The sequence below is a fragment of the Hemitrygon akajei genome, chromosome 18 (assembly GCF_048418815.1).
Source record: "Hemitrygon akajei chromosome 18, sHemAka1.3, whole genome shotgun sequence".
NCBI classification, from domain to species: domain Eukaryota; kingdom Metazoa; phylum Chordata; class Chondrichthyes; order Myliobatiformes; family Dasyatidae; genus Hemitrygon; species Hemitrygon akajei.
In genome coordinates this window covers 77,151,450-77,165,705 of record NC_133141.1, presented here as the reverse complement: position 1 = coordinate 77,165,705, position 14,256 = coordinate 77,151,450, and the positions used below count along the sequence as shown (strand labels likewise).

Here is a 14,256-nt window from a genome sequence, read left to right as displayed (position 1 = left end):
ACCAGAGACACCACCGATGGACAGTGGAGAGCATTCTAACCTTCACTAACAAGCAAATGCCCTCTTCTCATTGCCACTATCGGGGAGGAGGTACAGGAGCCTGAAGACACACACTCAACGATTCAGGAACAGCTTCTTCCCCTCTGCCATCAGGGAGGAGGTACAGGAGCCTGAAGGCACACACTCAACGATTCAGGAACAGCTTCTGCCCCTCTGCCATCGGGGAGAAGGTACAGGAGCCTGAAGACACACACTCAGCGATTCAGGAACAGCTTCTTCCCCTCTGCCATCAGGGAGGAGGTACAGGAGCCTGAAGACACAAACTAAACGATTCAGGAACAGCTTCTTCCCCTCTGCCATCAGGGAGGAGGTACAGGAGCCTGAAGACACAAACTAAACGATTCAGGAACAGCTTCTTCCACTCTGCCATCAGGGAGGAGGTACAGGAGCCTGAAGACACAAACTAAACGATTCAGGAACAGCTTCTTCCCCTCTGCCATCAGGGAGGAGGTACAGGAGCCTGAAGACACACACTCAATGATTCAGTAAAGCTTCTTCCCCTCTGCCATCAGGGAGGAGGTACAGGAGCCTGAAGACACACACTAAACGATTCAGAAACAGCTTCTTCCCCTCTGCCATCAGGGAGGGGGTAAAGGAGCTTGAAGACACACACTCTCGACGATTCAGGAACAGCTGCTTCCCCTCTGCCATCAGGGAGGAGGTACAGGAGCCTGAAGGCACACACTCAGCGATTCAGGAACAGCCTCTTCCCCTCTGCCATCATGGAGGGGGTACAGGAGCCTGAAGGCCCACACTCAACGATTCAGGAACAGCTTCTTCCCCTCTGCCATCAGGGAGGAGGTACAGGAGCCTGAAGACACACACTCAATGATTCAGGAACGGCTTCTTCCCCTCTGCCATCAGGGAGGAGGTACAGGAGCCTGAAGACACACACTCAATGATTCAGGAACGGCTTCTTCCCCTCCGCCATCAGGGAGGAGGTACAGGAGCCTGAAGGCACACACTCAGCGATTCAGGAACAGCCTCTTCCCCTCCGCCAACCGATTCCTGAACGGACACTGAACCAACCCATGAACATCCCCTCACCATTCTCGCAGTAATGACTTAATTTTAATTAAATAAACATATATTTTATTTGTTTATTGCCGTGACTGCTCCGGACTGCTGCGGCCAACGTTCACGGCGCACGTCAGAGAACAAGCTCGACTCTAAACGTGCTTCCCGCCCGCGCACCCCCCTCCCCCCATGCGCGGGCCCCCACCCGGACTCGGCTCACCTCGTACTCCCGAGCCTCCACGTCCACAAGGTAGTCTTCGATGTCGGGGATGGACTTGTAGTAATTCATCTTCTTCTGCATCGCCACGTCCTTCGGATTCTTCTGCAGGAAGGTGTGGGCGGCAGCGATGGACTTCTCCAAGTTGTTCAGCTGAGGACAGAGACAGACACACATCAGGAGTTCCACATTCAGCCCATCGAGTCTGCTCAGCCGTCCCACCATCTCCCCCCCGTCTGATACCCCGACCAATCAATAATCTGTCAAACTCTGCTTTAAATATACCTATAGGAAACATCCTCTCCACATCCACTCTATCAATAGGTTTGAATGAGACTCCCCGCACTTTCTTCTAAACTCTAGCGAGTACTGGCCCAGAGCCGCCAAGCGCTCCTCATACATTAACTCTTTGATTCCCAGAATCATTCTCAGGAACCTGCTCTGGACCCCTCTCCAATGCCAGCGGACAAACTGCTGGCAATTCTTCTGACCAGCACCTCACAAAACCTCGCCGTTACATCCTCGCTTCTGTCCTCTAATCCTTCCCGGGGCAAGAGGCATCCCCTCCCCCCCCCGCGGCAGGGGTCACCGGCAGGCCCAAAGACACCAACTTAAATCGAGGAACACTAGAGGTTCTGCAGGAGCAGCCAGCATAAAACTACTGGAAGATCAGGGGCACAGTTCCCGCCGGGGTCTCTCGGGAGCTTGTGCGTTCTCCCTGCGGGCGGATGGGATTCCTCCCACACTCTAAAGAAGTATAGGTTAGGGTTAGCAAGTTGTCGGGCACTGTGGCAACCCACAGCACATCGCTACAGCACGCTATTTTAGTCCTGTGGACGTGGCAACCCTCAATTATTCGATTGGGTTCGAAGCAGATGATGCATGTTCCCATGCAGATGTGGCAAATAAAATTAATTTTAACAAGAAATAAAGCCAGCAGATGCAAAACACCTTCAACCTCTGGTCTGCCCTCCACCTTCCCTCAATTCCACGCTCTCCTCCTATCCATTTTGCTTGGGTCAAGTTGTTCTCACAGCTCGGCAATTTCTACCGGCCGACGCTCCGCCTCCAGGCGAGGAGACTGCGTCAGTGCGCCGCCGTTGGTTGTGGGGCGCCCCGCGGACGCCTGGCCTTTACACGCGGACACGCCGTAGACCTCAAACCGACCGCCGAGCCAACGCCGGCAGAAATGCCAGACCGCAATGCACCAGGTCCGCCGGTCAGCGCCAGGCCCCCTCCCCGCATCGCAATCGAGTCTCCGTGCCGACGACCCATCGGCTGACCGATAAGTATACCGAGGCCAAGCTTTCCGGGGGGGGGGGCGGAGAAAACACCCCACAATCGAACAGAGGTGTGACGGAACGCTGGCGAGTGGAGACTGCCGGCATCGGAGAACAGCTCGGCCCAGCCTTCAGCCACCCGAGCTACATATTTTACGGATAAATTCCAGATTTCACCTTTTTATTTTAAAGAAAAAAAAACTTATGCCTTTTCTACCCGTCACCTACCAGCTTCTCAGATCACTCCACTTCCCTCCCCCTCGCCAGGCAACTCGTAATCCTCCCCCCCCCCTCCCTCCACACTTTGATTATCGACATCCTCCCCGCCCCCCCACCATTCCTTTCCAACCTAGATGAAGGATCTCACCCCGAAACGTTCACCGTTTATTCCCAACCGGCTTCACCTGCCACCTTCTTTCTTTTTAAATCTTTTTATTAATTTTCAGACAGAAGATAGAAACAATAGAGATACAGTCCTGGAAAAATACTACAAGATACTTCAAGACCCCATATCAGGAGAAATATAAAGACACCAACGTGACGTGTTGGAGCAGGTGTGGCTCCAAGGAGGCAAACCATCTCCTGGGATTGCCCTAAATTAAGTTCATACTGGAAAGGTATTCACAGAACTTAAGGTCAGGTATTTAAGACCCAGATACCTCTGAACTTTGAGACGCCCCTATTTGGGACATGTACTGTTTTTGGATCGGAAGAAAGACATAAAGTTGCTACAGGTCCTCTGAGCAGCAAGAGAGAAATCGATCACCAGAAAGTGGCTAAATCCATTATCACCTACATTAGAAGAAATGTAGGTGAAATTATTCTGGAAATATTTAAAACGGGAAAGATGACCTGCTCTTCGAGAATTTGAAAAGAAAAATCTAATCAAATTTGGAATAAATGGATTGAATTTATAACCCCAAAGCGAGCAGACTTTGGATGACTCTCCTAATGATTTACACTGCTTTTCTCATCAACACAGTAATATTCCTAATGTAAGCACCCTAGGTTCGATTGTTCACTGTTTTTTTTTGAAAATAGGGAATTAACACAAGTAAAGGAAAAGATTTGGGAAAGGGGAAAAATATGGAAAAATTAAGTAAATAAGTACATAGGGATTGGATAATTATCAAACACGAGGAAATCTGCAGATGCTGGAAATTCAAACAACAACACACACAAAATGCTGGTGGAACACAGCAGGCCAGGCAGCATCTATAGGGAGAAGCGCTGTCGACGTTTCGGGCCGAGACCCTTCGTCAGAACTCAAAACAGATTCAATACCGCCCCCTGCTGACCGGGAGGATTCAGGAGAGTGGTCCCAACATCTAAAACAGGTTCAATACCGCCCCCTGCTGACCGGGAGGATTCAGGAGAGTGGTCCCAACATCTAAAACAGGTTCAATACCGCCCCCTGCTGACCCGGAGTGTGAGAAGGATTCAGGAGAGTGGTCCCAACATCTAAAACAGGTTCAATACCGCCCCCTGCTGACCGGGAGGATTCAGCAGAGTGGTCCCAACATCTAAAACAGGTTCAATACCGCCCCCTGCTGACCGGGAGTGTGAGGAGGATTCAGGAGAGTGGTCCCAACATCTAAAACAGGTTCGATACCGCCCCCTGCTGACCGGGAGGATTCAGGAGAGTGGTCCCAACATCTAAAACAGGTTCAATACCGCCCCCTGCTGACCGGGAGTGTGAGGAGGATTCAGGAGAGTGGTCCCAACATCTAAAACAGGTTCGATACCGCCCCCTGCTGACCGGGAGGATTCAGGAGAGTGGCCCCAACATTTAAAACAACACACACAAAATGCTGGTGGAACACAGCAGGCCAGGCAGCATCTATAGGGAGAAGCAGTGTTGACGTTTCGGGCCGAGACCCTTCGTCAGGACATTGGATAATTATGTTTGGGGGTAGGAGCAAACATGAACGAGTTAGGATACAAAATCCTACAATGGTAGTTACCTAGGGTTATATATAACATTTTGGACCAGAAATAATGGTTCAGAAGAGATACATGGAAATTATTATTAATCCACCATTATTACTATTTTTCTTAACAATTATTGTCATTGTTTAGTCTAGTAGGATGAAACTACAACTGCACATAATTATCTATTTAAGTGTCTTATTACTTTTATACTATCTCAATCTGTACTTATGAACGTATAAAAAATTATAGATTAAAATTAAATTAAAATTTTTTTAAAAAGGAAACAATAGTAATACAGAGAGCTTGAGAGTACATAGTTAATAGGACCACATATGCAAATACATAATTATTTATTATGCATTACATATTTATACCTAATTACGTATATGTAAATTGATAACGCCAATGTATTAACCTCCCAAACTCATACTGTATTTACATAGTAGGAAAATAAAACGCCCCAAAAACAAAGTTAAAAGAAACTAACTAACTACAAACTAAACTAACCAAAAACTGGGCTATCATATTATAAAGAGTAGCGTCAATAACTCCGGTCCTCTAACTGAATATCTAAGAGTGATAAGAGAAAAAAAAGGTTCGAGAAAGGTCGATTCGGCTCATGTGGAAGTGTTGAATAAAAGGTCTCCAGGTTTCTTCAAATTTAGTCGAAGGGTCAGAAATAACACTTTGATTTTTACTTTCTCTCTAGATTCAAGCAAGATATAGTTTGGGAGAGCCATTCAAATACAAGATGGCGGCGCGACGCGGCGGCCACTCCGGGATGAAGATCTGTCGTCTGTCGAGCAGGATGCCGTGCACGATCCTGACTTGATGGGGACGGACGTGAGAGGCACAGAGGAACATCTGCTGAAACTTCTGACGTGCCTGATTCGCTGCCGCTGCTACTGCGCGATCGGAAAAATCTCGGGAGAGGAAGGCCCCGAATTCTCGGCTTTGCCTGTCGCTCGGCGGCCGGGGCCGGGGTCGGAGCGCTCGGCAGAGAAGGTGCTCGGTGTCGAAGGCTCGAAGATTTCGGATGGACTTGGAGTCGGCTGTGGTCGGGGGCTCCCAGAGTGCTGTATCGGGAAGCTGTGGCGCTGGAGGTTCACGGCAGGAAGAGTTTTCCTTCCTTCTACCGTCTGCGTGAGATGGGCTGTCGGGGACTTTGAGACTTTCTTTTTAAACCGTGCCCACGGTCTGCTCTTTATCAGATTACGGTATTGCTTTGCACTGTTGTCGCTATACGTTATAACGATGTGGTTTTTGTCAGTTAGTCTTGGTCTGTCTTGTGTTTCTGTGATATCATACTGGAGGAACATTGTATCATTTCTTAATGCATGCATTACTGAATGACAATAAACGAGGACTGAGAGTCCTCATGATCGAAAATCTAATCTAAAAATGTAGTTGGGGGACTAATCTCTTTCCAGTTCAATAAAATGGATCTTCTAGCCATTAATGTAACAAACGCAATCATCCGACGAGCTGAAGGGGATTAATAACTATTTTCCACCATGGGTAAACCAAAAATTGCAGTGATAGGATGAGGTTATATATTAATACTCAAAACTGTTGAAATGATATCAAAAGTATCTTCCAAGAACCCACCACCTTCTTGTTCTGTCCCCCTCCCTTCCCGGTTCCGGAGTGACAGGTCTCGGCCCGAAACGTCGGCTGACTATTCCCTGCCACAGATGCTGCCTGACCTGCTGAGCTCTTCCAGCACTTTGGGAGTGCGCTGCCCCGGGGTTCCCGTAACTGCGCTCTTCCTCGAGGACCTTACCTGGAGCCACTCAAACTCTACAAGCGTCTTCATTATTACTTCACTTCATTGTCACCAAACAATTGATACTAGAGCGTACAATCATCACAGCGATATCTGATTCTGCGCATCGTACTCCCTGAGGTACAACTGGAATTAAATATAATAAAAATTTAAATTATAAATCATAATTAGAAAATAGAAAAGGGAAAGTAAGGTAGTGCAAGTCAGGTCCGGATATTTGGAAGGTACGGCCCAGATCCGGGTCAGGATCCGTTCAGCAGTCTTATCACAGTTGGAAAGAAGCTGTTCCCAAATCTGGCCGTACGAATCTTCAAGCTCCTGAACCTTCTCCCGGAGGGAAGAGGGACAAAAAGTGTGTTGGCTGGGTGGGTCGTGTCCTTGATTATCCTGGCAGCTCTGCTCCGACAGCGTGCGGTGTAAAGTGAGTCCAAGGATGGAAGATTGGTTTGTGTGATGTGCTGGGCTGTGTTCACGATCTTCTGCAGCTTCTTCCGGTCTTGGACAGGACAACTTCCATACCAGGTTGTGATGCACCCTAGAAAAATGCTTTCTACGGTGCACCTATAAAAATTAGTGAGGGTTTTAGGGGACAGGCCAAATTTCTTCAGCTTTCTCAGGAAGTAAAGGCGCTGGTGGGCCTTGGCAGTGGACTCTGCTTGGTTAGACCAAGTCAGGTCATTTGTGATATTCACCCCGAGGAACGTAAAGCTTTTGACCTGTTCCACCTGCGCACCACCGATGTAGATGGGGTCGTGCGGTCCGCTACTCCTTCTGAAGTCAACAACCAATTCCTTTGTCTTGCTGACGTTGAGGGATTGGTTATTGTCTTCGCACCATGCCACAGGGTTCTTAATTTCCTCTCTCACTTCAGTCTCGAGGATGTCGGCAGGGAATAAGAACTTCAGGCTGTACGACCTGCACACACTCTGATGTAAATGGAGCCACTGAACTCCTAGTTACTCAGTTAGTTAGCCCACCAGGCGCTCCGTCCAAATCAGTCCGCAGGCGGGCAGGTTAACTGGTCGTGGCAAATTGGTCTGTGATTTGGCCAGGGTTAAAGAGGTGAGTTGCTGGGTGGCGAACACAGCAACTCGCCAGAGCCCCCTGTCCTGAGCAGAGGGCGATCGCCTCTGTGGCTTCTGTTTTCTCAACACGACTTCATACGTCTTTCTAGCCAAAGATCCTCTCTTTCCCAAGGAAGAGGTCTTACCCAGAGAAGAGGTCCGACAGGCTACATCACTGTCTGGGTCGGGGGTGGGGGGGGGGCAACGTCACAAGACGGAAAGAGCTGCAGAGGGTCGTAAATTCAGCCGGCTCCACCTTGGGCACGAGCCTACAAAGTACCCAGGACGTCTTCAGGGAGCAGTGTCTCAGAAAGGCAGCGTCCATTATTAGGGAACTCCAGCACCCAGGGCATGCCCTTTTCTCACTGTTACCATCAGGGAGGAGGTACAGGAGCCTGAAGACACACACTCAGCAATTCAGGAACAGCTTCTTCCCCTCGGCTATCAGGGAGGAGGTACAGGAGCCTGAAGACACACACTCAACGATTCAGGAACAGCTTCTTCCCATCTGCCATCAGGGAGGAGGTACAGGAGCCTGAAGACACACACTCAACGATTCAGGAACAGCTTCTTCCCCTCTGCCATCAGGGAGGAGGTACAGGAGCCTGAAGACACATATTCAGCGTTTCAGGAACAGCTTCTTCCCCTCTGCCATCAGGGAGGAGGTACAGGAGCCCGAAGACACACACTCATTGATTCAGGAACAGCTTCTTCCCTTGCTATCCAATTCCTAAATGGACATTGAACCCTTGGACACTACCTCAATTTGTTTAATACATTTGTTTTATCCATAATCAATTATGGATAACTCTGAACATCCTCTACATAGCACCATCCAGAGACAGAGAAGCAGTTTCAGCGACAGGTTACTATCGATGCAATGCTCCTCAGACAGGATGAAGAGGTCAATACTCCCCAATGCCATTAGGCTTTACAATTCTACCGCCAGGACTTAAGAACTTTTTAAAAGCTATTATTAATGCTTTTTGAGACGGTGATTTAGATGCATATCATATTTTTTTACTGAGTTAAGTATTGTATGTAATTAGTTTTGCTACAACAAGTGTATGGGACATTGGAAAAAAAGTTGAATTTCCCCATGGGGATGAATAAAGTATCTATCTATCTATCTACCTATTTCTGTTTTGGCACAGTTTTTTAAAAATCTGTTCACTATATGTATACTGTAATTTATTTATTCATTATTATTTTTTCTTCTAGATTATGTATTGCATCGAACGGCTGCTGCTAGGTTAACAAATTTCAGGACGCATGCCGGTGATGATAAACCTGATTCTGATTAGGCTCGGGTTAAATCGGGGGATTGCCGGGCGGCCCAGCTCAAAGAGCTGAAGGCCTTTTCTAGCGCGGAACATACCCTTGCTGAGCCGGGCCGCCCAGCGACTCACCGATTTAACACGCGGCTAATCGCAGGACAGCTTAGAATCACCAGCCAACCTGGCCTTCCAATTTGATTCGCGGGAGGGGGGGAAACTGGAGCACCCGGGGGAAACCCTTACGGACAGTGCGGGAATCGAACTCTCAACTCTGGAGAGCCCTGAACCGCGATGGCGCTGCACGGATTGCTGCGCTCACCCGGGCGCCCCGGAGGTTCGAGGCAGAAACTGAGAGGACCGTCGGAGACTTTATCCTCAGGACGGGAAACGTGCTTCACACGGGAGGGCCTGATTTTAAGGTGATTGGGGAGGGGGGGTGTCAGAGAGGGGTTTTTTGTTTTGCACAGAGAGTGGTGGGTGCATGAAATGCCAAGGGCAGTGGTAGAGGCAGATACTTTAGAAACTTTTTAGAGGCTCTCAGATAGTCGCGTGGATGATAGAAAAATGGAGGAGGGAAGGGTTAGGTTGATACTGAGAGTCGGTGATAAGATCAGCACAAGAGTGAGCTGGAAGCTGTAATATGTTCTACTTTCATCACAGAAAACTACAGCACGTTACAGGCCCTTCGGCCCACAATGTTGTGCCGTCCATGTAGCCTACTCTAGAGACTGCCTGGAATTTCCCTCCTGCAGAGACCTCTATTTTTCTAAGCTCCATGTACCTATCTAAGAGTCTTTTAAAAGACCCTATTGTATCCACCTCCACCGCCAGCAGCCCATTCCACGCACTCATCACTCTCTGTGTAAAATAACTTATCCCTGATATCTCCTCTGTACCTACTCCCCAGCACCTTAAAACTGTGCCCTCTCGTGCTAGCCATTTCAGCCCTGGGGAAAAGCCTCACGATCAATACCCCTCATCATCTTGTACAGCTCTATCAGGTCACCTCTCGTCCTCCGTCACTCCGAGGAGAAAAGGCCGAGTTCACTCAGCCTATTCTCATAAGGCATGCTCCCCAATCCAGGCAACATCCTTGTAAATCTCCTCTGCACCTTTCTATGGCTTCCACGTCCTTCCTGTAGTGAGGCGACCAGAACTGAGCACAGTACTCCAAGTGGGGTCTGACCAGGGTCCTATATAGCTGTGACTTTACCTCTCGGCTCTTGAACCCAATCACTCTGTTGATGAAGGCCAACACACCATACGCCTTCTTAACAACACTGTCCACCTGCGTAGCAGCTTTGAGTGTCCTGTGGACAAGGACCCCAAGATCTCCCTGATCTTCCACACTGCCAAGAGTCATACCATGTCTTCAAATCTGACCTACCAAAATGAACCACCTCACACTTATCGGGGTTGAACTCCACCTGTCACTTCTCCACCCAGTTCTACATCCTATCGATGTCCCGCTGTAACCTCTGACAGTCCTCCAGACTACCCGCAACACCCCCAAACTTTGTGTCATCAGCAAACTCACTAATCCATCCCTCCACTTCCTCATCCAGGTCAGTCCATCTCCAACATTTTGTTCTGTAATTTTACATTATCCCCTTTCCAATTCCCAGCCCACAGTTATTATGCAGTCACAGCAACGAAACAGGCCCTTTGGCCCATCTAGTTCGTGCCAAACTATTATTCTGCCTCGCCCCATTGACCAGCACCGGGACCACAGCCCTCCATACCCCTCCCATCCACGTACCCGTCCAAACTTCTTTTAAACGTCGAAATGGAAATCATATCCACCACTTGCGCTGGTAGTCCTCACCACTCCTCTGAGAGAAGAAGTTTCCCCTCTTAACTTTCACCCTTAACCCACGACCTCCACTTCTAGTCTCACCCAACTCAGTGGGGAAAAGCCTGCTTGCGCCTACCCCATCTATGTCACTCGAAAGGTCGCATACCCCTGTCAAATCTCCCCTCATTCTCCTACGTTCTGGGGGGGGGGGATAAAGTCCGAACCAAACTAACCTTTCCCCGTAACTCAGGTCTTCAGAGCAGAAGTACAGAGCTTAGTGAGCTGGTGCTCAGAGAACAACCCGTCTCGTAGACTAAGGAGCTAATTATCAAACAACAACACACACACAAAATGCTGGTGGGACACAGCAGGCCAGGCAGCGTCTATAGGGAGAAGCACTGTCGACGTTTCGGGCTGAGACCCTTCGTCAGGACTCAAAACAGGTTCAATACCGCCCCCTGCTGACCGGGAGTGTGAGGAGGATTCAGGAGAGTGGTCCCAACATCTAAAACAGGTTCAATACCGCCCCCTGCTGACCGGGAGGATTCAGGAGAGTGGTCCCAACATCTAAAACAGGTTCAATACCGCCCCCTGCTGACCGGGAGGATTCAGGAGAGTGGTCCCAACATCTAAAACAGGTTCAATACCGCCCCCTGCTGACCGGGAGGATTCAGGAGAGTGGTCCCAACATCTAAAACAGGTTCAATACCCCCCCCTGCTGACCGGGAGGATTCAGGAGAGTGGTCCCAACATCTAAAACAGGTTCAATACCGCCCCTTGCTGACCGGGAGTGTGAGGAGGATTCAGGAGAGTGGTCCCAACATCTAAAACAGGTTCAATACCGCTCCCTGCTGACCGGGAGTGTGAGGAGGATTCAGGAACGTGGTCCCAACATCTAAAACAGGTTCAGTACCGCCCCCTGCTGACCGGGAGGATTCAGGAGAGTGATCCCATCATCTAAAACAGGTTCAATACCGCCCCCTGCTGACCGGGAGTGTGAGGAGGATTCAGGAGAGTGGTCCCAACATCTAAAACAGGTTCAATACCGCCCCCTGCTGACCGGGAGGATTCAGGAGAGTGGTCCCAACATCTAAAACAGGTTCAATACCGCCCCCTGCTGACCGGGAGTGTGAGGAGGATTCAGGAGCGTGGTCCCAACATCTAAAACAGGTTCAATACCGCCCCTTGCTGACCGGGAGGATTCAGGAGAGTGGTCCCAACATCTAAAACAGGTTCAATACCGCCCCCTGCTGACCGGGAGTGTGAGGAGGATTCAGGAGAGTGGTCCCAACATCTAAAACAGGTTCAATACCGCCCCCTGCTGACCGGGAGTGTGAGGAGGATTCAGGAGAGTGGTCCCAACATCTAAAACGGGTTCAATACCGCCCCCTGCTGACCGGGAGTGTGAGGAGGATTCAGGAGAGTGGTCCCAACATCTAAAACGGGTTCAATACCGCCCCCTGCTGACCGGGAGTGTGAGGAGGATTCAGGAGAGTGGTCCCAACATCTAAAACGGATTCAATACCGCCCCCTGCTGACCAGGAGTGTGAGGAGGATTCAGGAGAGTGGTCCCAACATTTAAAGCAGGTTCAATCCCGCCCCCTGCTGACCGGGAGTGTGAGGATTCAGGAGAGTGGTCCCAACATCTAAAACAGGTTCAATACCGCCCCCTGCTGACCGGGAGTGTGAGGAGGATTCAGGCGTGTGGCCCCAACATTTAAAACAACAACAACACACAAAATGCTGGTGGAACACAGCAGGCCAGGCAGCTTCTATAGGGAGAAGCGCTGTCGACGTTTCGGGCCGAGACCCTTCGTCAGGAGCTAATTATCAGCTTCGAAAAGTCACGGGACGACGAGCACGCTCCGGTCTACATTAACGGAGACACAGTGGAGAGAGAGTCCAGTTCCAGGTTTCTGGGAATACACACATCTCAGAAGCGCTTACCTGGTCCACCGACACCACAACGATAGTGAAGAAAGCACAGCAAACGCTCGTTTTTCCCTCAGGACGCTGAAGGAAGCTGCTCTACCTGAACAGATGCTGGTGATCTTTTACAGCCGCACCGCAGAGAGCATCTTAACGCACTGCATCTCTGTGTGGTATCTCAATCTTCCGTCCTCGGACTCACTTTGCACCGCACGCTGTCGGAGCAGTGCTGCCAGGATAATCGAGGACACGACCCACCCAGCCAACGCACTTTTTGTCCCTCTTCCCTCCGGGAGAAGGCTCAGGAGCTTGAAGACTCGTTACGGCCAGATTTGGGAACAGCTCCTTTCCAACCGTGATAAGACTGCCGAACGGATCCTGACCCGGATCTGGGCCGTACCTTCCGAATATCCGGACCTGACTTGCACTACCTTACTTTCCCCTTTTCTATTTTCTAATTACGATTTATAATTAAAATTTTTATTATATTTACTATCGATTTGTACTTCAGTGAGCGAATCAGATATCGCTGTGATGATTTGTACGCCCCAGTATCAATTGTTTGGTGACAATAAAGTAAGTCAGTTGTGCAGCAGCTGATACGAAAGCACCTCAGCGGGTCGCGTCTAGCGCACATAAGGTCATCGGGACGCAGCTCCCAGCCCTGGAGGAAACCTACAGCTCTCGCTGCCTAAGGAAAGCTACGAGCATCTGCAAGGACAACGCGATCATCCGTCTGAGCTTATTCCATCTGGCAGCCGTTATGAGATTTTGTACGCCCGCAATTCCAGACTGAAAAATAGCTTTTTCCCCCCAGAGCTACAATTGCTCTGAACCAATCGATCAAGCATCATCCATAAATTTGTTATATTGCGACTCTGAACACCGGCTGTCGCGCATCCGAGTTGCGCTTTTGTGCTGCCGGACATCGCTCGCGCTGGCTGGTTACTTGATCTTATTTATTGTTTATTTATTTTATTTGTTGTTTAATAGCATCGAGTACAAGAGTGGCGAACTCATCTTCGCCGTATGGGTGCGCGACAAATTGTACTATGCGACGACGATAAAGATATTTTTCATTTCATTTCATGTCCCGGCCACATCCTCGCCAACCTTCTCCGCCCTCCTTCAAACTGATCGACGTCTTTCCCGTGGGCGGGTGACCAGAACCGGGCACGCAACCCGCCGGCAGCTGGGCCGCACCCTGGCGCTGCCCCCCCCGCCCCGCCCCCTCCCCCGGACGAGCTCTCCCGGGATATCCCGCCAACATCCGCCCGAAGGCCAGTCATCTCTTCGCGGGACCTGGCATCGGGTTTCCGGAACAGAAAAAATGTGTCAGTGGTGACGCGCTTTGAGAAGAGTAACGACCAACTGGGCCAAGATGTACTGGTCCTGAATTAACCGGAATCTACCACACCTCTCCTCACTCTCCAGGGAATAAAGTCCTGACCTATTCAACCTATCTCTGCAACTCAGATCCTCGAGTCCCAGCAACATCCCTGTACTTTTTTCAGTCTTATTGACCTCCACCAGGAGAGACCACCCTTTGTGTAAAATTACATTCCTCCTGCACTTCCTCCCAAGATCCCCTGGAGCATTTCACCTTTCACCCTTAACCCATGACCGCGTGCTCAGTGGAATAAGCCTGCCTGCACTTACCCTATCAATACCCCTCCTTACAATAGAAACATAGAAAATAGGTGCAGGAGTAGGCCATTCGGCCCTTCGAGCCTGCACCGCCATTCAGTGTGATCATGGCTGATCATCCAACTCAGAACCCTGTACCTGCTTTCTCTCCATACCCCCTGATCCCTTTAGCCACAAGGGCCATATCTAACTTCCTCTCAAATATAGCCAGTGAACCAGCCTCAACTGTTTCCTGTGGCAGAGAATTCCACA

At 49.7% G+C, this 14,256-nt stretch overlaps 1 protein-coding gene across 2 annotated transcripts in view; it reads right to left on the bottom strand.

Annotated features, from left to right (window-relative positions):
* Positions 1-14,256, bottom strand: part of LOC140741536 (endoplasmic reticulum protein SC65-like) — a 67,470-nt gene that overhangs the window by 49,036 nt on the left and 4,178 nt on the right. For both annotated transcript variants that reach the window (XM_073071838.1, XM_073071839.1), the window contains exon 2: positions 1,298-1,447. In XM_073071838.1, the coding sequence (XP_072927939.1) occupies positions 1,298-1,447 (150 nt within the window). The remainder of the gene's footprint in view (positions 1-1,297; positions 1,448-14,256) is intronic.